Below are 25,678 nucleotides of genomic sequence, written 5' to 3' on the forward strand. Positions count from 1 at the left end.
GACATCAGTTTGGCGTGGGGTATGGAGTAATAGAGATCCTGGACGTCCATGGAAAAGCCCGAAACAGCCCGCCCCTGGTCTCCTTCTAGGTACGACAACACGTCTCTCGAGTTGGCGATCATGTAGGGGTCTCTCACCTCAATTCGTGCAAGGTGCTTGGCCAGATAGTTCGACACTTGTTCCTGCCAGGTGACAGTCTCCGATACTATTGCGCGGAACGGAATTCCGGGCTTGTGCTCTTTCGCCGCATAGACGACTTGCAGGCATCTGTTCTTCGTTCCTTTTACCTTGCCCAAGAGGCTGTCGAGGTTTTCCTTCGCCAGCAACGATACGATGTCCTGTTTGGCTTCCTTGAGCTTCACAGGGTCAATGGGTACGAAGTTCTTCCCCATAGCTTCATCGGCCCTTTCGTCGTACGACTCTGCATCCAGTACAACAAATCCTCCCTGCTCTGTCCCTACAACAAATCCTCCCTGCTTCAAAATTAACCCCTTCGCCTTGTGAAAATTCCTATCTGGCCTTTTCTTTGTTTTAGGTATTGCGCACTGCGTGCCGACACGGCCTTTTTTTCCTTGCAATTGCTGCACATGTTATTGTTGCCCGCCACTGATAACCCCGTACCCCTCGGGCCTGTGGTGTGGCCGAGTGGTTTGGTTGCCCGTTTCACGGTGAAAGGGTCCGGTTTCGATTCCCGGGACCTCCCTAACCACGGTTTTTCCTTGAGGCGCGCACTCAGAGGGCTCCCCATTTTTCCTCACACTTCTTGGCCGCCTAGCATTTTCACCCTCTTCACTTGGCCGATGATGACAGTTTTCTGGTAACGCTCCACTGCGGAACTGTACGCTTAAACAGCTCCGCTTTTTGACGCAAGCACCACTGAAGATGGACCAGCTCCTATCGGCCGGAACTGTGAATTGCGCCTGTTTCAATCGCGACGCATACTTTTGTTTGCTGGGCCTATGATGAGCACGGAACCAACTCCTACGGCCTTTTTGTATTGCGTCATCCCTTTGGCTGCCTTCAGCCAATCATGGGCTCGCTTGAAATCGGCACTTTTAAAGGAACACCGCTAAAACTTCTTCGTATGGGACCAAATTCTCTAATTCGTGAGTCTGCCTGGAAGTAGCTATGCTGTTTTACATGTATTATCAGCAAACTAAAAATACAGAGAATGGCCATTTTGAAAGAACCCAGATTGGCTCAATTCAGGGAACAAGATGTGGCTCAAAACACGCAAGCCGGCTCGAAAGCGGAGCGTGAAATGTATGGTCCAATGTCAAGAGAGAGCACGCACAGGTGCCGTCCTTGTCGTTCGCGCTGTGCATTATAGTTGGAAATGAGGTTCCAGCAGGCCCAAGCTTTGACTCTACGCAAGGCGTGGGACGTTGGTTTCTCGGGATTTTCAAAGATAGGGTCAGCGGCCCTGCAACAGGGAGTACGTGACGACTGAAATGAACGCGAAATTGACATTTTGAACTGACACAAGTCCGAAAGGTGTCTTTCGATGGCGGCTAGGACATATACTACGATATATACTACGAACCTGAAAACCCGGAAGTATATTTTAAAAGACGCTAGCCTTTCTAGGTCTTACAAAAGGGGGAGATATGCCTGTCTGTCTGTCTGTCTGTCTAGCTGTCTGTCTGTCTTATCAGTCAGAAATGTTGCTGGTGAGCCTGCTCACTGCTGGTTAGTGCAGGGAAGAAGAGCGCAAGGGGGCATGGGATAAGTAGAGGGAGATACGGAGAGGGTGAGGGAGAACAGGTCGAGAAAAGTGTGAATGGGAAGACCCCGGCTGGAATGATGAAGTGGAGGGAGGGAATATTGCGATTGGTATTTCCAAGCGTAGTACAAGAACGAACAGGAGGGGACAGCATAGAGTTTCATACAATAACAACTAGAGAGGAATCTGGCGCTGCGATCGTCCGCCCAATGGGCGTGATGGGTAGTTGTGTTTTCGGATTGGATTGGCTTGTCAAAGTTGCTATGGATTGAATCAGGCAGGCAGTTTGGTTTTCGTTTTGGACTTACATGAGCGCATTTGCTTTCCTACGCAGGGGTGTTGGAAGAAGCGTTCAGAAATACGTTTCTCCTTGAACTGCATGTGCGGGCGCACTGACGCCGCCCTGAGTGGAACTTTTTACAACCAGAGTTGCCGATTGGGTGGGTTATCAGCGAACACGAAAACACAAATGACGGCGCTGTGTTCGGCGAAGTTGTCTGCGAATTAGGAGTTCCGGCACGGCTCATTCGGCAGAGCAATGTATTTTCGAAGCTGATGACGGTTGCGAATTGCTTGGAGCAGCCACACCTCTCGTGCGAACGCCGGCTCCTACAGCATAGACATGCAGTACTGGCGGCTGATAGGAACGCTGTTTGATGAATGTCACTAATTCAGGCTAGAATACCTTCTCCAAAAAGTAGTCGGTGTCTTTTTCTAAGAGCAGAAAAGGTTTCTTAATATAAAAACTAGAAGCGTCCAAATTTTACAGTTTTTGTAGAAGTCCGCGTCCCGATGTAGTTGGCGGTAAATGGCAAACCTACTCCTCAAACCTCCTCGACTGCGCGTCTGCTTTTTGTTTAAACGCGCCGTTTTACTTCGCACGAAACCGGTTTTTGGTCACTAACTTTCTTGTTTGCCGTGTAATCTGTAAACAACGAACCATCCAATAAGAGTTTTGTTGATAAAAAAACATGATTTGCGCAGCTTTATGCCCGTTTCGATCGTACGCAATCCGGTTCCAGAATTATAGCCATCATTCCCATCGAACCATAAGCGCCGTCTCGGGGTTCGCGTTGACACTAGCGCCAGTTTCCCCGCTAGTTATTATTGTATGAAACTCTATGGGTGACAAAGACAGAGGTTAGTAGAGCGCACTGTTGGGCATGTTGGTGCATATTTGATAAAACTTAGAGTGCGACTCAACAAGGACAATGGACAGACGACAAACACAAGCGCGCTTGTCTTTGTCGTCTTTTCTTTGTCCTTGTTGAGTCACAGTCTAATTAATTTTTGAATGCTTGCGTTTGTCGTCTTTTCGTTGTCCTTGTAGAATCGCAATCTAATTTTTGAGTCGCACTCTAAGTCGCACTCTAAACAAAAGCGCTCGAGCGCTTGTGTTTGCCGTCTTTCCGTTGTCCTTTCTTGCCGTACAGAGGTTAGGAGGAACCGGAGCAGATCGCAAAGAGAGGGGAGAGAGAGAGTGTGTGAAATTGAGGCGTTAGGCGGAAGTGGTGGCCAGTGAATTATCGCTTTTCGAAACACTGTCTCAGGAACAGTAAAGGCATGATCATTACGGGACAGGGAGGAAGGGTAGGCAGGAGAGGGAGCAGAAGAGCGTGGAGGAGGGGAACGGGGGGAGGAGGGCTTGTTGGGAGGCAGCGGTGGCCGCTACGCTAGTGTCTTACAAAACACTAGCGGCCACATGTGCAGGAGAGGAAGCGGGTGCACGGCACACGTTTATTCACACGCTTTCACCCATTCAAAAGTGCTGTCTCTTGCAGGAACGGGCCCCCAACGTACCGCATAGCTGACCATTTCCGGCACAAAATTATTCAAGGTGAGTGCTGAAGTTCTTCTCGCGCTCTGCCTGCGTCGCCCGGCAAACGCGCTGATGTCGGAGATCGACACCGTGCACTCTTGAAAACGGCTGAGTTCCTATTGACGCAAGATACGATCGGCATCCTGGTATGATGACCGAATTCGTCACGTACTAGTGGTACTCTGAAGCCTAGTTGGACAGCTTGTCTTGCCGTGATTTTAATAATTAGAAGGGCTGGAAAAAAATAACCCTGCATGTGTGTGAACGAAGCGTGTTTCTTATTCTGTTGCGAAGTGCGAGGAAAAACGTGCAGCCTTACGCGTCAATTGTCAGCCGACCTATCGCTGGCGCGGCCAGCCTTGTACACCTTGTTTAGCGTGCGCACTGTTGCCCACTCTGTGAGGGCTGTATAACCATGTATGTTCGAGCTACCACGTGGCTCACGTCAACAAAAAGGCGTACTTGTGGCAGGGAAGCGATTCCGCTAGTAGAGCGCACTCAGACGCAACTTACAAAATAATACTTACCGTGTACAGTGGTGCTGCCCTCTGCCCCAAAGCAGAGGTCGTAGTTCCGTAGCAGGTGCGAATGCTTTGTGGTGGCGGCGTGAAGGCTGTTGACGTGAGCATTTTTGCATGTTTTATTGCGTAGTAGATTCGGTTTGGGAGCGTATGTGACAGGACAATTTTAGGTCGTCCTTACTTTTCATTTCTACATTTTTACGTATCTCTTCATTTGTCATTTTTTCGTTAATTGGTGCACCAAATTTCATTTATTCTTCACTTTGTGGTTTGGTGCCATAACGATGCATACCGCCATAACCACGCATACCACCATGCATACCGCAGCGTCGCCGTACGCAGAAAACATATTCGGAAACCCAGTTGAGCGGAAACAACACTCCCGCAACGAAATGTTTCGGAGTGATTGCACAAATGCATGTGTCTGCGACGGTGGCGTTCGCAAGGTGTAAGTGGCGCTCGCGGACGCCCCTGACTGAGAACACGCGGTCTGAGCCGAAGCTGCAATCGACCAGTGCATGCGTTTTTCCGCTGGCAGACCAACCCAGCTGGGGTCTTCTCGCTTGTTGCGTTCGTTCTGAGGGAAGCAGTGAGCTTATAACGGCCTCAAACGCGAACAGCCTTTGCGTATGTAGTTGCGGCCGCGAGACTGACATCCCGATTCGTTCCACAGCTTCAGCCCTCAGTGCTTAGTCCTCCACCCGATTGTCGCGCATGTTCTTAATGATGCATTCCACACTTGGCTAACGGCTTACTTCGCAGCGCAACATGGCAAGTCTACGGCGAGAACCGAAACTCACTTTCTTTGAAGACAATAGGGACGAGAGTAGCGCTATCGCCACCTGTTTCAGGCGAACCTTGCAGATCCCTGAAAAAGGTATATAGACTTCACCATCCGACTAGAACTCCGCCACGTTGCTTTTTGCCGATATCGTATTCTCTGAATCGTATGCATACAACGAAGTTGCTAGGAAAGTAACTCACGGCAGAAATTTTATCTGACACCCATGCTTCCGTTATTCAGTACCCGTCATGCTCGAAGGGAACAACGTTGCTGTAAAGATTTCCGCAATTATGGCTAAAGCTAATTTGGTTTCATCGTCATCATCACCACAATAATAGCAGTAAGCTTTTTTAGGTGCACTGCAAAACGGGGCCATTGACCTCCACGCGCTCATACACATTATCATTGGGCATTTAAAACCAACCTCAACCCTCGCTCATCCCTGAGAATTGCATTTATTTGGCGCTATAAGCGCCCGCTTCGCACGACTGACGAGTTCTACACGAAACCAAAGCCCGCATCGCTGTCATCAACGCGTAAGCTAGGGTGCTCCGGGCAACGTTACTAGAACTCAGTTTCGCAGCTCCTTTCTCCACCAGCAGAGGAACTTTGTCCAACTTGCGATGCTGCAGTCATAGCTCCAAGCTCCCTGCGGAAGCAGAGTTGCGCATAGGTCCGCCATTTCGTCCGCCGAGCATCCAACGCAGCGTGGGAAAGCCGCCCGTCGTGGTTGCGGGAGCTTTGCGCTGCGCTGCCAGTGAGCGCGCTCTCCATACTATGAACGGCGTCCTGCTGCGGAACTAATGTAGAGAACTACGCCGCAGACAAGTAAATTGTGCATGCTGATGGAGCACGCACAATTTACTCGTTTACTTGTATTAGCAGGTTGCGTGTTTTCCCTACTATGGCCCTAGTGCCTGTCATTTCAGTTCCCGCTCAACGGTGCGGAATGTATTAGGCATAAGTGGTCAGCTGCCCTTCTTGGCCGGTGCTTACACCCCAGAGCACGAGGTCCCCAAGGCGCCCCCACTCGTGGCGGACATTCGTGAGCCATGCAGCAAGGATACCCAGCTCGCGGGAGGAAAGGGCTCTTCCCTGGCCGTGCTGCAGTCCATTGCTACGGATCTGAATACGGTAAGAACGACCGCCACCTCCACTGTTACATGGCTTAAAGGGGCAGAAACAGGTACGTGGGAACGTACTCATTTTATGAAAACTTTAAGAGTTGGAGATATATTCAAAGGCTACGCCAAGAAGCAGCTGGTAGCAATAACTACTGGTCACATTGCCACCAGAGAGAGGTTTAATGCCGATAGCAGATGGGGCCCCCTATCATATGGCGCCCCAATCTCGTACAGTTATTACACTGCGCCCAAGACAAGCGCGAACAGACAGAAAGCCATTTCATGTGAATGGTGCGAAGTTGTTTTTGAGCAACCGCTAAGACTAACGCGATTGCGAACCACTAGTGCATTTCAACGTGTTTTTGTATTGCAGTGTTTAAAACGCCGACGCAACGCAGGCGATGAGGCGCGCCGTAGGGGAGGGCTCCGGATTAATTTTGACCACCTCGGAGTCTTTAATGTTGGCCGAAATCTCGTACACACTGACGCTTTTGCTTTTCGCCTCCATCGCAAAAGCGGCCGTCGCGGCTGGGAATCTAACATGCACCCTCGTGCTCACCAGCACAACGCCTTAGCCACTGCAACGTAAGGTAAAGAATTTGTGGTTTCGTGCGCCAAAACTACACCTGGGCTACCAGGTGCGTCGTAGTGGAGTGCTCCGGATTAATTTTGGCCGCCTGGAAGTATGTAACGTGCTGCGAAATCCCGACACACGCGCTTTTGCGTTTCGCCTTCATCCGAAAAGCAGCCACCGCGGACGTGACCGAACCCGCGTCCTTCATCTCCGCAGCACGACACCTTAATTCCTGAGCCACCGTGGGGGGAAGGTCGAGGAGGGGTGGATTTCAATGCACTACCACGTGCACAAGCAACGGTACGGAGAGCCCCCCCTTCTTTTCCAGTGCTGCTTTGGAAACGACGAAGGATTGCTACGCTAGCAGTTCCCTGGTGAGCGGCGCATTGAGCGGGTGTTTAAACAGCACTACGCCTCCGTGGTACTTCTGCCTGGTGTCGTTCTAAAGCTTCGTACGGCGAATCGCGCTGAAGGCTGTTCGTGGGACTCGTATAGCACGTCAACTCGAGACTGACATTTGAGTTGCGCTGATATCTATTCTCGCAAGCCCGCAGAAAGTCATACGCGCGTAGCGACTCCGCGCGATTAGAGGCTTCACCCAGCCCGCTTTATTGAGCGAGCGCCAACTACCCCTCGCGTGGCAAATACAGGAATAACGGCCTCGAGATCTCCTTTTTTATATCAAAACGCCACTAACAAGAGTTAGGGCGAATATAACAACGCCTTACTGCTCTGCCATGTCAGTATCCTGCGCGTGGGGCCCGGCACGTGCCCTGTGGCGCGTTGCTGGGCCTACCTTGAGCCTAAATGGCTCAAGGTCATTCAAGAGAACGTCCTTTCCGGTCATTTGAGGGAACGTCATCAGATGTCGCATGTTCTACCGACCGCATGTTCTACAAGACAGCTGGGCTTTGCACACCAGCAGCCGCGACGTCACCCGGTTCATTTGCACTTGACGCCTGTGGTTAGAGCGTATCGGGAAAGCTGTACAGTCCGCCCTTCGGAAAATTCTGGGTGGGCTGCTCCTTAATTACAAATAACTAGCAACATTCCATTTTGAAATTGAAATATTATTTCGAGAAGAAACCAGGTTTACAATACCGGCCTGTGTGTTTCCAAATACACTGCCGATCAGTGAACCTGATTGGTTGCACTGTGGAGCTAAACCCGAAGTGGACAGTGGTCGCCACGCTTTTGGGAGTACTCACGACATCAATTAACTAGCGTATTGTGGGTTGCCAAAGCCAAATCATGAGTTGTATCCAGTAGATGTGGTTCTGGGTCAAAAGGAGTTGCAACGGCTCAGTTATGCACAAGTAGAAATCCCGAAACCACGATCGCTCGTTGCAGGCAACGCTGCAGACAGATGAGGTGCGGTAGTACCCTGTTCGTCTTGGCGTGTTACAATCACCTGCAAACACAGTCAAGTGCATTGTGTTGTGCAGGAGGGCAGGAAGCAGTGGAATCTGTCCCCTTGAAAAAGCAGACATACGTCGGGGGCTGGTGTCCACACATATATTCTCACTGGACCTGCTCAGCCAGGCAGGAGCGGGACAGCGCGTCGCTGGTATTCACTCTTACCAACGCTGATTCCGAACACTGCTCGCGCACGACTTGAACGCCGAAGCGCCTCGTCGCCGTGTTCGGCCGGAACACCGTGGAACATGGGAGCACCCAATCCAGTCAATTAAATCAATCCATTCAATGTCCACATTTTGACATTGACTTTGAAGCACACTTTTCTCGCAGCAGGTCAAAAGTGCTCTGACGCTCCAAGAGATTGTGACTGCCTACGAACACACGGTGTGCGACTACCTCCAGGCTACGCAATTCGACTACACAAAGCAACTACATCGCCGCCAGATTCGGTCGAAAGCCCCTGGTAGTAGAAAATACCTTCCCAGACGTAAAACAGGCCTCTTGGGTTGCCTCAATAGCGCCAGAGCCCCGAGGAATGAGCCGCGGCTGGCCCGAACAGCACAATCACAGTGGTTATGTATCGCGAGGAGAGTTCCGCGTGTTTCCAGTATCATAATCGGAAGCAGTTTGTTCTCTAGTTTCGATGCACGGGCAGTGGAGGTGGCGTCAAATTATCGGCCATACTGTCAGCTAGGCAAACATGTGCCTGCAGGCACTGCGGTCCCTTCTGTTGCAGACTGGCCGAACACGATCGGTCAAGTGGGGTGGGGAATTATGAATAAGTTCAGTGAAAATTAACTCCAATTCTTCTCAAGCCAAGGGGGCCTTATCACGGCGTCTAAGCGGGTGCCGTACGTGAGGTTGCGGGAATTTATCGCCGGCGTTCCTCAATCGAACTTGGAGGCTCGGTCCCCTTCGGATGGCGGTTGTCAAGGCGCTGTTCATACTAGCGCTGCAGGGAAACCATCTGCCCGTTCATTAGTATTGCTTGGATTGGGCGAGCTGGTTCGTGATCACTGGAAAACCTCACTGGAGAACCTTCAGCTGGAACATGCGGAAACTAATGACGGCCGAGAGAAACACGGGCACAAAGCTGCATACACTAGATGCATAGACTACCTCTCCCGACACAGCGATGCGGCTCCATGGAAGCAGGGCTTCGGGGTACTGTGCGAGAGAAAGAGAGAAAATCTTGAAGCTATGCGTCTCGGACAAGCAGGAAGGTTTCGTGGTACTTGATGCGGAGTCGTACTGCGATAGGGCCGATGACGCCGTCGACAACTTCAAGCCCAGCGACACAACTAAGCTAAAGCAAGCCAAGCAGAGCAGTGTAGCCTTGCTGGATAAAGAGAACCTGGGCAGCTTGTGCAACACAGTTAAAAGGACCAAGAGGAGCTGCCTGCAAGTCTTACCCGGTATTCCATTCCGTGCCATAGTATCGAAATTGGAACCTGGCAGGCGCAAGTGTCGAACTTTCTGGCCAATCAGATCGCACAAATTGAGGTAAGGGACTTATGCATTATCGCAAATTCGACAGCCGTGTTGTCGTAATTAGAAAGAGACGGGCCGCGGGTTGTTTTGCGCTTTGCGGTCGACGTCCACTATCTCTATTACTCCATACCCCACGTGAGCCCCCTGACCGTACCCCGGACAACGATGGAAGACCAGGGTGCGATACGTTTGCATAATAGTGTCGGAATGCATGTGATGCTTTTCTGGATCTTTTCGGCACGTCCCTGTGATCGACTTCCGTGCTATACGATGGCCAGAACTGCGAGTAAACAGCAGGTATACGCATTAGATCGCGCATCGCCCCCTACCTATCCAACCTATACCTGGCAGAGGTTTACCGCCGCATCCATGGAGCTCTGCAACGGAAGCCAGTTGTAGCCATTTTTCGGCCCGTTCACGATTTGTGCAGAGTGAGAGTATTGCATGAAGCATACTAGCAGCATTCTTCCAGAATTGCTAGAGCATCAGCAACCTGTTTTGCAGTACGACCCTCTGGGATGTCCTCATCATCGGGCGGCTCATCCGCGACACCAAGGGCATCGTTGATGATTTCATTATCGATTAAATTGCCAGCGCCAACAGTGCCATCACCAATGGCAACATAGTCAGCAATCTCGACTTCGAAGGGGAGCCGATCAACGAATTCTCTACGTTGTTTATGGTTCGAGGGAAAGGAGAAGGAAAGGACGTGCAGTGGGGATATTTTTGAGCTCGGCAGGGAGCCCACCTGCACACAAACCAGTGCGGAGCCGAAGAAATTCGTTATGCTAGGAACAGTGATCCACAAAGTCTAATTAAGTCTTCGCCCACACGCACGCCAATCGCCACCGGCTGTTTACTGGCCGCTATGTACGCTCGTATCCGCCACCCCCCCCCCCCCCCCCCCTTTCGGCAGGCAAGGCGGAGAGAGCGACTGAGCGAAGGAAAGGTGTTTGTACTAATTAAGCAGTGCGCGCGTAAATTTGCGCCGAAGTAACCAAGGTCTGCGGCCATAGAAAAATGTACATTTTTGAAGGGCGGGAGTGGGAACGCCGGGTCATCCGAATTTCTGAATCAACGGAGGCCGAATAAACGAGGATTTACTGTATGAAATACCTCCAAAGTTGGAGGTCCCTTACACCCTTTTTCTCAGTTGTCGGTCCTTTTTTACATCCTTTTTTACACCCTTTTTATTAGTTTTCCAGCGCTAATTTGTAGCGTTCAAAAAAAGTATTCAAATAATGAACACCCTTTTTGGTAGGTTAGGTGTAGAAATGACGTGGTTTGGTATTTAATAAAATTCTATGACTTTGCACACCCGCATGATAATATGCTCACATTAAAATCATAATTCCATAAGTACGGCTAATTTTTGCCAGAAGCCCACCGACTAAATCGGGACTTTCCTCCGCTGGCTGTAAAAGCAAGAAGAACACATTTATTTCCAATTAAGTGTGTCCTCGCTGTTCCTATGCATTCCTTCTGTTTTCTCGCTCAATTCATTTGTAATCCAAGTGTGACTTGAGCATGTGGAATGTGGCTGTATGTCATGCTGCCCACTTGCCGATCCACATTGTCACGCATAGCTGCGCCGCCCCCCCCCCCCCCCCTATTTTTGGGGTGTTCAGAAATCTTACATCCCTTTCTTAAGGTGTTCACGACAACGCTTTTTTTTAAGTGCAGAACACTTTACGGTCTCGCTTTGTCGTCGTAGCTCGCTAACGGTCGATGTCAAGCGATTGCCGGAATCAGGCGGCGCAGCGAGATAACGGACCCAAGTGCTGCCGGGTGTACCGTCGTCAGGGAGTCGCGCTGAGGCTTCGAAAACTACGCGGTTTAAAGAGTCATAACCGTTCGAACCTCGTGAACCTCTGCCGCGTGTCATACATCTTCCCGTTATTTAGCGCAAAGAAAAGTGCAGGTACATTTCTGGCAAAAGCCGTGTATATAACCGGCAGTGCCCGCGTTCATTTAGTTAGGAGCGCTCGTTGGGTTCTTTTTTACGATAGTAAGCGAAAAAGCGGCCGCACAAGAAAAAAATGGCGCGTTCGAAATGACGAGAAAGGCGCCGCGCAAAAAAAAAAAAAAATAGAGCATTCGAAATGCCAGAGAAAGGCTCCAGCGTACGAAATTAAAGCAGGCACAAAAAGAACAGAACTCAGAACAGTTTCAGGCAGGAGGAGCGCGAGCACTGCGAAGGCGGGAAATTTGAATTGCATATTCATCAAGAGAGGAGGGAGACAGGGCTGCGAAGAGCGTGATGGGTGGTGGCAGCGAGCGAATAACGTGCCACCACCCACTATGGCTATTCACTGCTCTGCACTTCCGGCAGCTTTCACGTTGAGTGGAATGGCTTTTATTTTTTCTCCTCCCCCGTCCTCACGTATCCCTCAGCGAGGAACACGATGCGTTACAAAAGCTCTATTCTATCACCCCCGTGATTATGCGAGATTATTTCGCGCAATGGCACGCAACGTAAAACGCCAATGCTACTTAGCATTATTTTACCAACGAATGAAAAAGGCTACACGCAAAGGAGAAAAAAGGCACAAGGACAGTCCAGTGGCTGTCCTTGAGCCTTTGTTTCTTCTCTTCGTGTACCGCTTTTTCCCTGGTTCGTTTATTAAGCAGCCATGAACAAACAGGCCCAGACTCCAGTTTGGCAGACATTGTTTTACGCATAACCCTTTGAAGGAACTGATCGACAACATTAAAGATCTACAAGCGACCGCCAAGTGAAACGTTATATAAGCAATCACGTAACCACTGGGTATCCAATACAAGGATTTCTGGGTTGTCAAGTGTGTGCGAGTACATTATACTAGCTGGAATTGGCGCAACTTCGCGTATGATAACCATAGCCGAAGCAGTAAAGCACGCCGGTGCTCTTTAAACAAAAAGCATGTATAAATGTTGTCTTTGATTGGTCAAGAACCAAAGAAACCGGCCAAGAAGGCCAATACATTCTTGAAACTGAATCAGGACTTTTTGTTCTCATGTGCGGGCAGTTCTTGGTGCCCCATGGCTTTGTGGTAACGACAGCATCCTACAAGCTACTTGCTTCCGGAGATGATTTCCAAAAGCTGGTGCAGCAGGTCGAACAATCCACCGCGCGGTAAGTCCACGTTACTTTTTTACGTTATTGCTCTGGCAGTATTTGGGGGTTAAATCAAGCGGAAGGGAACAATAAAAACACGAGGTGGGTTAACTGCTCCGTTCGGTTGTGACTTTTCTTGTTTATAGTATATAGTGTTGTTTATTTTGAGAGCAGTGGGGACGCAATGAAAAGTTGAGCATCTTTTTTTTTTCGAAATCACCGCTTCTTTCCCCTAAAAACTGGGAGCGATTCAACTCTCGGAATGCGGGTGATCAGCGAAGATGCATAAAAGAACATCACACACAAAGATAGAAGATAAAGTAGGAGCATGTATTTTTTCATCATTTGAGTGAACAGGTCTTTGCGATAACTAGTAAGCTCGCCAGGACAAGAGGCTTATCCTAGCAGACAGCCATAAGGCTGCCTGTTTCCCCACCATGCTTTATACGCAGCAGACGAGAACTTCACAACATTTTCAACTTCAGTCTGAACTACCTGATCATTGTAATAATAAACGCGCTGCGGCAGCCAGTCGTTTCATACTTTGTTGCAGTCTGAACTACCTGATCATTGTAATGATAAACGCGCTGCGGCAGCCAGTCGTTTCATACTTTGTTGCAGTCTGAACTACCTGATCATTGTAATGATAAACGCGCTGCGGCAGCCAGTCGTTTCATACTTTGTTGCAGTCTGAACTACCTGATCATTGTAATGATAAACGCGCTGCGGCAGCCAGTCGTTTCATACTTTGTTGCAGTCTGAACTACCTGATCATTGTAATGATAAACGCGCTGCGGCAGCCAGTCGTTTCATACTTTGTTGCAGTCTGAACTACCTGATCATTGTAATGATAAACGCGCTGCGGCAGCCAGTCGTTTCATACTTTGTTGCAGTCTGAACTACCTGATCATTGTAATAATAAACGCGCTGCGGCAGCCAGTCGTTTCATACTTTGTTGCAGTCTGAACTACCTGATCATTGTAATGATAAACGCGCTGCGGCAGCCAGTCGTTTCATACTTTGTTGCAGTCTGAACTACCTGATCATTGTAATGATAAACGCGCTGCGGCAGCCAGTCGTTTCATACTTTGTTGCAGTCTGAACTACCTGATCATTGTAATGATAAACGCGCTGCGGCAGCCAGTCGTTTCATACTTTGTTGCAGTCTGAACTACCTGATCATTGTAATGATAAACGCGATGCGGCAGCCAGTCGTTTCATACTTTGTTGCAGTCTGAACTACCTGATCATTGTAATAATAAACGCGCTGCGGCAGCCAGTCGTTTCATACTTTGTTGCAGTCTGAACTACCTGATCATTGTAATGATAAACGCCCTGCGGCAGCCAGTCGTTTCATACTTTGTTGCAGTCTGAACTACCTGATCATTGTAATGATAAACGCGCTGCGTCAGCCAGTCGTTTCATACTTTGTTGCAGTCTGAACTACCTGATCATTGTAATGATAAACGCGCTGCGGCAGCCAGTCGTTTCATACTTTGTTGCAGTCTGAACTACCTGATCATTGTAATGATAAACGCGATGCGGCAGCCAGTCGTTTCATACTTTGTTGCAGTCTGAACTACCTGATCATTGTAATGATAAACGCGCTGCGGCAGCCAGTCGTTTCATACTTTGTTGCAGTCTGAACTACCTGATCATTGTAATGATAAACGCGCTGCGGCAGCCAGTCGTTTCATACTTTGTTGCAGTCTGAACTACCTGATCATTGTAATAATAAACGCCCTGCAGCAGCCAGTCGTTTCATACTTTGTTGCAGTCTGAACTACCTGATCATTGTAATAATAAACGCGCTGCGGCAGCCAGTCGTTTCATACTTTGTTGCAGTCTGAACTACCTGATCATTGTAATAATAAACGCGCTGCGGCAGCCAGTCGTTTCATACTTTGTTGCAGTCTGAACTACCTGATCATTGTAATAATAAACGCCCTGCAGCAGCCAGTCGTTTCATACTTTGTTGCAGTCTGAACTACCTGATCATTGTAATAATAAACGCGCTGCGGCAGCCAGTCGTTTCATACTTTGTTGCAGTCTGAACTACCTGATCATTGTAATAATAAACGCGCTGCGGCAGCCAGTCGTTTCATACTTTGTTGCAGTCTGAACTACCTGATCATTGTAATAATAAACGCGCTGCGGCAGCCAGTCGTTTCATACTTTGTTGCAGTCTGAACTACCTGATCATTGTAATGATAAACGCGCTGCGGCAGCCAGTCGTTTCATACTTTGTTGCAGTCTGAACTACCTGATCATTGTAATGATAAACGCGATGCGGCAGCCAGTCGTTTCATACTTTGTTGCAGTCTGAACTACCTGATCATTGTAATAATAAACGCGCTGCGGCAGCCAGTCGTTTCATACTTTGTTGCAGTCTGAACTACCTGATCATTGTAATGATAAACGCGCTGCGGCAGCCAGTCGTTTCATACTTTGTTGCAGTCTGAACTACCTGATCATTGTAATGATAAACGCGCTGCGGCAGCCAGTCGTTTCATACTTTGTTGCAGTCTGAACTACCTGATCATTGTAATAATAAACGCGCTGCGGCAGCCAGTCGTTTCATACTTTGTTGCAGTCTGAACTACCTGATCATTGTAATAATAAACGCCCTGCGGCAGCCAGTCGTTTCATACTTTGTTGCAGTCTGAACTACCTGATCATTGTAATAATAAACGCGCTGCGGCAGCCAGTCGTTTCATACTTTGTTGCAGTCTGAACTACCTGATCATTGTAATGATAAACGCGCTGCGGCAGCCAGTCGTTTCATACTTTGTTGCAGTCTGAACTACCTGATCATTGTAATGATAAACGCGCTGCGGCAGCCAGTCGTTTCATACTTTGTTGCAGTCTGAACTACCTGATCATTGTAATAATAAACGCGCTGCGGCAGCCAGTCGTTTCATACTTTGTTGCAGTCTGAACTACCTGATCATTGTAATGATAAACGCGCTGCGGCAGCCAGTCGTTTCATACTTTGTTGCAGTCTGAACTACCTGATCATTGTAATGATAAACGCGCTGCGGCAGCCAGTCGTTTCATACTTTGTTGCAGTCTGAACTACCTGATCATTGTAATGATAAACGCGCTGCGGCAGCCAGTCGTTTCATACTTTGTTGCAGTCTGAACTACCTGATCATTGTAATAATAAACGCGCTGCGGCAGCCAGTTGTTTCATACTTTGTTGCAGTCTGAACTACCTGATCATTGTAATAATAAACGCGCTGCGGCAGCCAGTCGTTTCATACTTTGTTGCAGTCTGAACTACCTGATCATTGTAATAATAAACGCGCTGCGGCAGCCAGTCGTTTCATACTTTGTTGCAGTCTGAACTACCTGATCATTGTAATGATAAACGCGCTGCGGCAGCCAGTCGTTTCATACTTTGTTGCAGTCTGAACTACCTGATCATTGTAATGATAAACGCGCTGCGGCAGCCAGTCGTTTCATACTTTGTTGTAGTCTGAACTACCTGATCATTGTAATAATAAACGCGCTGCGGCAGCCAGTCGTTTCATACTTTGTTGCAGTCTGAACTACCTGATCATTGTAATAATAAACGCGCTGCGGCAGCCAGTCGTTTCATACTTTGTTGCAGTCTGAACTACCTGATCATTGTAATGATAAACGCGCTGCGGCAGCCAGTCGTTTCATACTTTGTTGCAGTCTGAACTACCTGATCATTGTAATGATAAACGCGCTGCGGCAGCCAGTCGTTTCATACTTTGTTGCAGTCTGAACTACCTGATCATTGTAATGATAAACGCGCTGCGGCAGCCAGTCGTTTCATACTTTGTTGCGGGTAGTTTCGATAAACCAAGAGTTTCGGCCGTTTCCTTTAAACTTACTCCTTCCGTAGAAACTCATGTATTAGCAGCGGACGGGAATTCAGTGGACTACATCTGCACTCTGGACAAACTAACTGTGTCAACCAAATAAAACTTGGAGTAATAATAGAGTCGTCATAGTGGCGCATTTCCATATGATTTGAGGAGGAAGGTTTTTATAACACAATATTTACAGCGGTTTTCTACTGAGCATTGGAGAGAAAGATGGTTCTGCCGCAAGGATTCTTTGACTGCAACGTTTTTGCTCGCGGAACACCAAATACACGGAACCCTTGTCAGAGAGCCTCGCTGTCATAAAAAAAGAACTTTATCGTCGTGCAAAATGACCTTTTTATTGGAAAAGGAGTTATCTATACAAAAGACGCCAGAATACAACCAGTGAACTAAGGGGCAAACCAAGGGATATCGGTGCTGCGTCTAAGCAGTCAGTCCTTTTCTAATGTTGTGTTGTATCCAATGTTGTGTTGGAACTGTTGCGCAAGCCCTTTAAATTCGTATTGACACCCAACTAGCAGCGCCTGGACCTCGGGGAAATAAAGTATATTCACTCACTCACTCACTCACTCACTCACTCACTCACTCACTCACTCACTCACTCACTCACTCACTCACTCACTCACTCACTCACTCACTCACTCACTCACTCACTCACTCACTCACTCACTCACTCACTCACTCACTCACTCACTCACTCACTCACTCACTCACTGGTTCAGCAGTAGAACACCCTTACTAACGGCATCGAAAGATTTATGTTGTCACTGAAGACCCCAATATATTGTAATACTGATTGCTGCTTATTGTCCTCTAATAGCTTCGCTAACATACGTGTCTGCTTTAGCTGTCGATCTGCTTTTCTTCAATACTTTTTTCCGGTCATGATAGTATTTCGTGCGTTTTGCAGATCATAGGTTATTGTTTTGTTTTCTGGTGTATATACAGAAATTTACTGTGCCTCAAAACAGACAAAATTGCGAAATTGTAGTTCTGAGGACGGTAGGCACGCTATTTTCGTTTTTAAAACTATGTCACACCCACCAGATCACACATTTCGCTCTTCCAGGACAGTGCAAGGAACGACAATATGTTTTTGATTTGGTCATGATTTGCTAGCTCATTTAGGGACATGTATATAGGAATTGTGTTTCTCTTAAAAATGGGGATAAAACAAGCTTCCACATCACAGGCAATGATCTCCGCGTGACAACGTTGTCGAGAAGTTCAAACTCGAACTATGCGAAAACTTGGGCATGGTGGATTATTATTCAGCTGTTTATACTGCATTTTTCCTGCAGGAACGAGAGTCCCACAGAACTGAAGGAGACTTGCCGCAGGTAAGCTGTACTTGGAGGGCTTTGAAGCCTGGTCAGTGTATTCTGGCCGTTACAACCACACGAAAGTTAAAACTACCTGATATACGGTTCTGACAAAGGACCACAGCAGCATCTCGCTCCAGACTGCCGCATATTTGGAGGCGTGAAAAGAAGCAAACAATAGTCGCATACGCGAAACAATTAAATTTTAGCCTATAAAGGAAAGGGCCCGACCGGCCGTCCGACCGATAGAGCTTAAGCCTAACGTTCGGTCGCGACGTCTTACGCCGGCTACCGGTGTCCGCAGCTTCGGGTACAACGAGTGCAGTCATATTTTTAGGGGCGAAGCTCCTAAAGCCATGGGTCTGTCCATCCCTAGTGTCTCGTGGTACGTGACCGCCGTTGCACGCGCAAGAACCGGCTGCAACCGGCAGCGCAAACTCGGCACCGGGAGCGCGAGCTTGTCTGTGTTCGCCAACGGAGGCGCGAGCGCACGTGCACTGCGAGGGGGAGATCACGCAAGAATGAATGAATGAATAAAGCTTTATTGCGAAACTACCAGCCGGGTTAGGTACCCTCAGTTCAGGGCACCTCTAACAAATTTCTTTACGAAATCTGCAAGGCGGCGTTGGTCGTTTAGGGCTGGTGATTGGAGTGCTGCTCTCCCTCCGGGGAACGGGCTGCATCCTTCGAAGATGTGGTCCTGGTTGAGGGCCTTGGAGCACTTTGGGCAGCTGGGGGTTGGCGTTCCGTTGTAGAGGGCCACTCTGGCTGGGGTTAAGAGGGTACCCATTTGCGCTTGCCTAAAAAGTACTTGTTCGTGTTTCGATAGTTGTGGGTGTGGGCGAACGTACGAGTTAGGGTGATGGCGGAGGTCTTGAAGAGTAATGGGTTTCGGGGGCGTAGGTTCCTGGGGTTGGCTGCGGCTGCAGGGAGCCCGGAGAGCGGTGTCACGGGCGAGCTGGTTGACTCCTTCATTGCCCTGCAGCCCGGCATGACCAGGCACCCAGTAAATCCTTACGTCTCCTTTGATGTTTTGAAAGAGGCTGTGTGCGCTAAATGGAATGTTATTGTGTAGTATGCGGGTGCATGCTTCTTGTGAGTCAGTATAGATGTTAAGGGGACTGTGTGGGGATGCATGGTGGACAATGGCTTTTCCGATAGCGTAGGTTTCTGCTTCTGTGCTATTAAGGCAGGGGCATGCGTCGGAGGAGGAGAAGCGAGCCTCGCACGTACTTACTGCCCAGGCCCAGATGTTCTTAGTAGGGTGGCATGAAGCGTCCGTGAAAACATGTTTTTCATCAAGGGCTCTAGTGATCTTTTTCGAAAAATATTTGGCTCGGATTTGTCGTCTTTCGTCGTTTTTGCGAGCCGCCATGTGCCTAGGTATTGGTGCTACAGTGATGCGGGCATGGTCTTCGCGGGGAATGGCTAGGTTTGCCGTGATTGCCTGATGAGCGGAAAATCCCAAAGAACTTAATAATTCCCTGCCTGGTTGGGTGTTCCGAAGCCGTATTAGTTGATTGGGCCGATGGGCCGCGATGATTTCCTTGCACGTAACATAGAGCCCCGTGTTCTCTATGTGGGTGTTCGCCGTGCAGATAGGAACACCTAAAGCAAATTTAGTCGTCTTTCGAATGAGAGCGTTAATCCTCTCGTGATGTTGATTTGTGAGAGTGCAGTATGGTAGCGCGTATCTAATTCGGGAGATAATAAGAGCATCCTGTAGTTTTAGTAGATCAGCTTCCTTCAGGCCGTGGTTTCGATTTGCAATTCTTCTGCAGACACTGAGTAATTGCGCTCCTTGTCTTAATATATGCGCTACCGCAGAGTCTGCTTTGCCATTGCTTTGGATGTGTAGTCCCAGTATCTTAATCTCCTTGCTGGTTTGGATGGGTTGGTTGTCTAAGTGCAGTTGAATACTTGGAGGATTCCAACGTGGGTGGTGAACTGGGAGGAGTTGGGACTTTTAAGGGCTGCATTGAAGACCGATTTCTTTGGCGGCTGAGCTGATGGCGAGAAGGGCTGTTTGTAGAGTGTCTTGAATTTGTCCTGGGGAGCCTTTCGAGGTCCAAATCGTGATGTCGTCCGCATATATGAGGTGTTGGAGGTCGGGTATATTCTTCAAGGCCCTGTGTATTCTTAGCGTGGCCAACGTGAACAGTGTCGGGGAGATCACTGCTCCTTGGGGAATTCCTCGTTGTGGGTGTGGGATAGTAGGCGTTTGGTGGTCTCCTACCCGTAGGGTCAGTTTGCGTTCCCTGAGGAAGTCCCGGATGTAGTTATACATCTTTGGCCCACATTTTGTAGCCTCCAATTCGCGTAGAATTGCATCGTGGGCTATGTTATCCAAGGCTTTCTGTAGGTCCACTGCTACGATGGCTTTGAGTTGCGCCGAGCTGGGCTCCTTTGTGACGTCTTCATATAGGGCCAGCAGGGCGTCCTGGGTTGACAGTTTGGGCCGAAAGCCAAGTAAATTGTATGGGAGGCGGTGAGCGACTTCCAGGTGGTCCTGAAGTCGTCTAAGAGCCATCCTCTCTAATAGTTTTCCCGCATTGGAGGTTAGAGTGATGGGTCTGAGGTTTGTGGTGGTGATGGGTTTTCCGGGCCTTGGTATGAAGATCATCTGGCCCGTTTTCCACTCCTCGGGAAGCGGAATTTTGCCTGCCCAAATGTCATTAATTTTTTCCAGGAGAAATTCCTGATCGGCATCGCTAAGGTTGCGGAGGGCTGGAGTGGTGATCTGATCAGGCCCCGGGGTTTTGAAGCCTTTGCAGGTGTTGATGGCCGCTTTGAGTTCATTCATTATGAAGGGTGCGTCCATGTATTCGTTTTCAGGACCTTGATAGTCTACATACTTGGGGGAGGCCATTGGTGGAATATGTTTTTGCCGGATTTCTGTAAAGAGTTTTTGCGGCTCTTCGTGTTCATTGACCAGTTGGGCTATTTTCTGAGTGCCCACTCTCTTGGAAATTGCTGGATTGAGCACGTGTCCAAGTAGCTGCCATGTCTTCTTCATACTAAGCGTTCCTTGAAGGCTGTCGCATAGATCCGACCATTGCTGCGCTAATAATTTTGAAGTATATTGATGAATGTAATTGTTCAGTTTGTTGATACGAATACGGAGTGAGCGATTCGTTTTGTTCCTTTTCCAGCGTTTCGTTAAGCTATGCCGAGCTTGCCAGCAGTGAAGTAAATGTTTGTCTGCAGCGGGTTCCCCTTCGTATTGTACTGGATATTGCGTAAATTTTTTCCACGCCCGTTTGAGCTGATCGGTCCACTCTGTGATGACTTTTGCTGAGACTTGCGAGCGGGTGGCTCTGACTTTGTCCCAGTCGGTGAGTTGTTGTCGTCTCCACTTGATACGAGGTGGTGCAAAGTCGATGTCTATTAGGATCATGTTATGATCACTACCGAGATGTTCTTGTGTGTTGTACCATCGGATGTGTAGTCCTGCAGTGGAGAACGTCAGGTCGGGGGACGTATCGCGCTCTACCGAGTTCCCGTGACGTGTGGGCTCATGAAGGTCGTTGTGCAGCACGTACTGATTGACGGTGGTGTGTTTCACCAGTAGTGCTCCTTTCTTCGTATCTCTGATGTATCCCCAGGAGGTGTGGGGCGCGTTGAAGTCGCCGAGCAATACATGTGTATGGGGACTTCCTAATGGGAGGAGATAGGAGGAGATGTCTTGCAGTTGGTGTTTAGGGGGGCTGTAGATATTCGTAATTATTAGCATCTGCTTGGGAGGGCCGATTTGTAATGTGAGCACATGCTCGTCATGATGAGTGATGTGAGCTAAGAGCTGCTTGCTCGTCAACATTGCAAGATTGGTGTCGTATTGATGCGTTACGTATCCTCTGATGTTCGGTGTTTTACCTGGTTCTTGAAGGGCGATGATGTCCGGTGTTCTATCTTGTGTGTGAAGCCATGCGGTGAGCTCTCCTTTTTTCTTCGGTAGGCCTCGGCAATTCCATTGTAGCACTCTAAGCGGTTGTGCCACCATGTTGTTGCTGAAGAATGCGTAGAATGGAATCCATCTTTGATTCGAGGTTATGGATACGTTGTGAGAATTGGGCGTTTATTTCTTCTTGTTTTTGGATGGACGACAGGATGGCTTCGAGTTCAGTTTGCTTTTGTTGAAGGATGCAATTTTCCCTCTTTATCTCTTGTACGGATGCAGTGAGTGTCTCTATAGCGGACTGGATGGAAACAATGGCTTTCTGAATGGAATCTAGCTTGTCTTGCGTAGGCTCTTCCCGTGTTCGCTTCTGCGATATGTGCTCTGTGTCCATCGGAGTGATGTGTTGGCTGTACGCAGACCTTTCATATATCGGTGGCGCTTGAGGTGTTGGTACATTTTCGGTTTGTGGATGCATCGGACTAGGTACTTGCGGTGAGTTGGGCGCACTTGGTGGTAGTGAGGGCGTGCGGGGCTTCTTAGTAGGTGGAGGAAGTTGCGGAAAATGTTCTGCTGTATCGGGCGGTGGTGTTTGTTCCTGTGTTTTTGTTAGGGGTTCAAAGGGGTTGTGTAGTTTTGTGAATGCTGCCGGTCGAATAACTTGCGCGTAGCTAAGTCCGTTGTGGCTCTTCGAGGAGTTAGGTGTACAGTTTTGTCTACTGTCGGGATTGTTGTGCCGTTCGGCCTGCGCTTGCTGGGATTTTCGGGTGGCTAATCGTTTTGCATACTCTTGTTTTCGAGTAATTTTGCTTGACTCGATACGAGCCGGGCATAACTCATCCAGTGCTGAGTGGGGGCCAGAGCAGTTAATGCACTTCGTAATGCAATTGTGGGCTCCCGATTTGTTCTGGAAGCCGCATTCAGGACATCTCTCTGTCGGCTGAGTACAAACATCCTGTCGGTGGCCCAACGCTAGACATTTGTAGCACTGTTGTACCTTTGGGCGATGAGTGTAGCATCGTATTTGTGTGTACTCGTATCGGACGGTGGTAGGGACGTAAGTGCCTTGAAATGTAATCAAGGCTGAAGTGGTTTGGCCCATCATACGTGCGGCCAAGATTTGATATCCTGGGGCTGATAAATTGCGAAGGAGTGTGTCCGAGGGGGTGTTGGCTGGAATTTGGTGAATCACTCCTCGGCACGTGTCGCGGTCTGCTGCGTGGTATACGCTCACTGGATACAGCTGGCCAGAAAACTCTAACTGTTTAACCCGCAGCAGTTTCTCTTTTGCGGTAACGGAGTGAGTGATTATAACTATTATGTTCTTCATGGCTTCGACTTGCATGGTGGTGTTAGCCGATTCATTCGGGGCAAGCTGAGCAGTCAGGCCTAGCTTCTGTGTCACACTGATGGGGCTATGTGAGGCAAGCGCAAGGGTACCCCCTGCCCGTAAAATCAATTTGGTGGCCCTCACCTGTTGGTCCTTGGCGAGGGGATGGTGCCATCCGTTTTCGTCCAGACGGTAGTACCTTTTTGGGGCCATGGCAGTCCTCGCTCGAGTCGGCGTAGTCGGCACTGCCGTGGTCGGGTCGGCGTCACGGAGGTTGACCGAGTGGCCTTCCAACGTGCAGGGTCGAAAATTGGCTTTAAAAATCCAACTTTTCGGCGAAACCAGAAAATTTTGGTGTCATCTTGTTCAGGAAGGTGTCCTGAGTCTTCTGGTGCCGATGGTTTTGGCTGATGGTCAAAATGTCTGGGCGATTTCGGTGGATAAAGACGGAGCGATGTGAAGACGCGTCCAGCGCTCCGAGCTCTCGCACGTGCCTCTCATCACGCAAGAGATCACGCGACGAACGCACGCAGTCGTTCTCGGAGATCGAACGAGACGCAAGGACCTTTGCTCGTTTCCTCTCGTCTTGTTCGGGTACAAGTTCGCCCTAAATAAAAGTTCTTTCTTTACCATCCTACGTGACAAATTGTGGTGGAGGTGCGGGGTAGTCCTCGATGGCGCGGGGTCTTTCACCAGGTCTGGGCCTGGGAGCATTGACTCCGAAAATAAAAGTTGATTTGTACAATGTACGCACACAGTCTTACGTCTTTCTTAATGATGTAATGGGCGAACTTTCACGGGAGAGTTACGGTTACCGATGATCTCCCCCTCTCGAGCTTCGCCCCACTTATCATCATTCATTCCGTGGATATGGCGTGATTTTTTTGTCCAATGGGTACCGGTTGATTACGCTACACCTCAAGGCGTTACTTTCGACCTAACTTCGTTTGTTCAAGATAATGTTCAAATAATGTTCAAGTCATATAATGTTCAAGTCCAGCCTTCAAATTTTTACTTTTTTTGGTGCACGTATAGCAAGTCGAAACAACTTCTGGGATACGAGGCGCGTGGTAGTGGAGAATACAAATTAAGTTAGTCCACCTTACTTCCAGGGATCTTTGAGTATGGAGCATTTTATTAAATTGCCATGACACCTACTAATTCATGACTTAACAAAACTTGTTGACTAGTTGGTTCATGCTTATTGGAAATAATAAAATGGCGGTGCTAAGCAATTAAAGACGAAGTAGTGTACGTTTCTTACTTCGTCTTTGTCTGCTTAGCACCCCCCTTTTATTATTTCTCATAATTCATGACGCAGTGGCTTAACAGCCACCATGCGTAAAACTGAAATGATTTCCGGACTGGTGAAACTGTTCTTCATGGCGTAGTTTGCATATTCAAGACACATACCGCTTCTGTCCTCAAATTACAAATAAAACGCTAAAATTTCATTTCCTGACACAAATGCTTTGGAAATTTTCAAACATTTTTTGGAGCCTGCCTAGGCTCCTCCTTTGTGGTGAATATTTGGGTGCACATTTTTTTTTAAAAAACTCGTGTCCTTCCTATCAGTATTGCGATTAACTACGCTATGAAGCTCGTAACCTAGTTTACAGAGGTCAACTCATAACTAAAAAGTGACTTCAACCGCATCTGAAAATGAACTTCGAATACAATATTTTCGTTCAGCTTTAGTTTGTACTATATGGCGCAGGCAGTTAGCCAGCGAGAGTTTTAGTTTTATTTCAGTACGGAACTGATATATTTGTGTATACGAGAAAAGCAAACTGGCTGTTGGACATTTGCATGAATCTGTAAAGCATTTCATGTTGGTGCACCATCAGCAGAAGCATCAGCCTACTAAGGTCCACTGGACGACGAAGCCCTCTCCCACTGACCTCCAACCGCTCCCGTCCTGCGCTGCTCGAGTCCATTGTTTAGCCCCGAATTTCTTTATTTCATCCCTCCATCCGGTTAATGGCCTTCCCCTCCGTCTAGACCACTCCCTTGGTATTCACGCTGTTACCCTGGGTACAGTGTCACCATCATCGCCATCACCAAACTATATACGCCCACTGCAAGGCAAAGCAGTCTCCCATAATTCTCCAATTACCCCGGTCCTGTACTAACTGCGACCAATTTATCGCCGCAAACTTCTTGATCTCATTTGCCCATCTATCTTTCTGCCCCCCCCCCCCTGCAACGCTTGCCTCATATAGGAATCCACTCTGTTACCCTTAATGACCAACGGTTATCTCGCCTTCGCATTACATGCCCCGCCCATGTCAATTTCTTCTTAATTTCTACTAATATGTCCTTAACACGCGTTTGTTATCTTACCCACTCGGCTCTCTTCTTGTCCCTTAATGTTACACCTATCATCTTCCGATCCATTGCTCGCTGATTCGTTCTAAATTTAAGTTCAACCCTCTGAGTGAGCCTCCACATATCTGCCCCGTAGGCGAGTACCGGTAAGATGCAGCTGTCATACTTCTAGGCCATACTTCTAGGCCACACTTCTAGGCTGCCATTCAATATCTGAGAATGTCTGCCGTATGCACTCCACCCCATTCTTATACTTCGAATTATCTCTTCCTAATGGTTCGGATCCAGGGTCACAACTTGGCCTAAGAAGATGTATTCACTTTCTACTTCCACGGCTTCGCCAACTATCTCAAACCGCTGTGCTGTCCCGAGGTTATTGATCATTACTTTAGTT

The 25,678-nt window shown here is 48.5% G+C and overlaps 1 protein-coding gene across 2 annotated transcripts in view; it reads left to right on the top strand.

The window, feature by feature from the left end:
* LOC144176035 (rifampicin phosphotransferase-like) overlaps positions 1-25,678 on the top strand; it is a 241,241-nt gene that overhangs the window by 81,199 nt on the left and 134,364 nt on the right. For both annotated transcript variants that reach the window (XM_077705142.1, XM_077705141.1), the window contains exons 11-14: positions 3,505-3,560; positions 5,851-5,981; positions 12,464-12,570; positions 17,711-17,749. In XM_077705142.1, the coding sequence (XP_077561268.1) occupies positions 3,505-3,560; positions 5,851-5,981; positions 12,464-12,570; positions 17,711-17,749 (333 nt within the window). The remainder of the gene's footprint in view (positions 1-3,504; positions 3,561-5,850; positions 5,982-12,463; positions 12,571-17,710; positions 17,750-25,678) is intronic.

Source organism: Haemaphysalis longicornis, unplaced genomic scaffold, assembly GCF_048455015.1.
Source record: "Haemaphysalis longicornis isolate Haplotype H1 unplaced genomic scaffold, Haemaphysalis longicornis Haplotype H1 scaffold_3, whole genome shotgun sequence".
NCBI lineage: Eukaryota > Metazoa > Arthropoda > Arachnida > Ixodida > Ixodidae > Haemaphysalis > Haemaphysalis longicornis.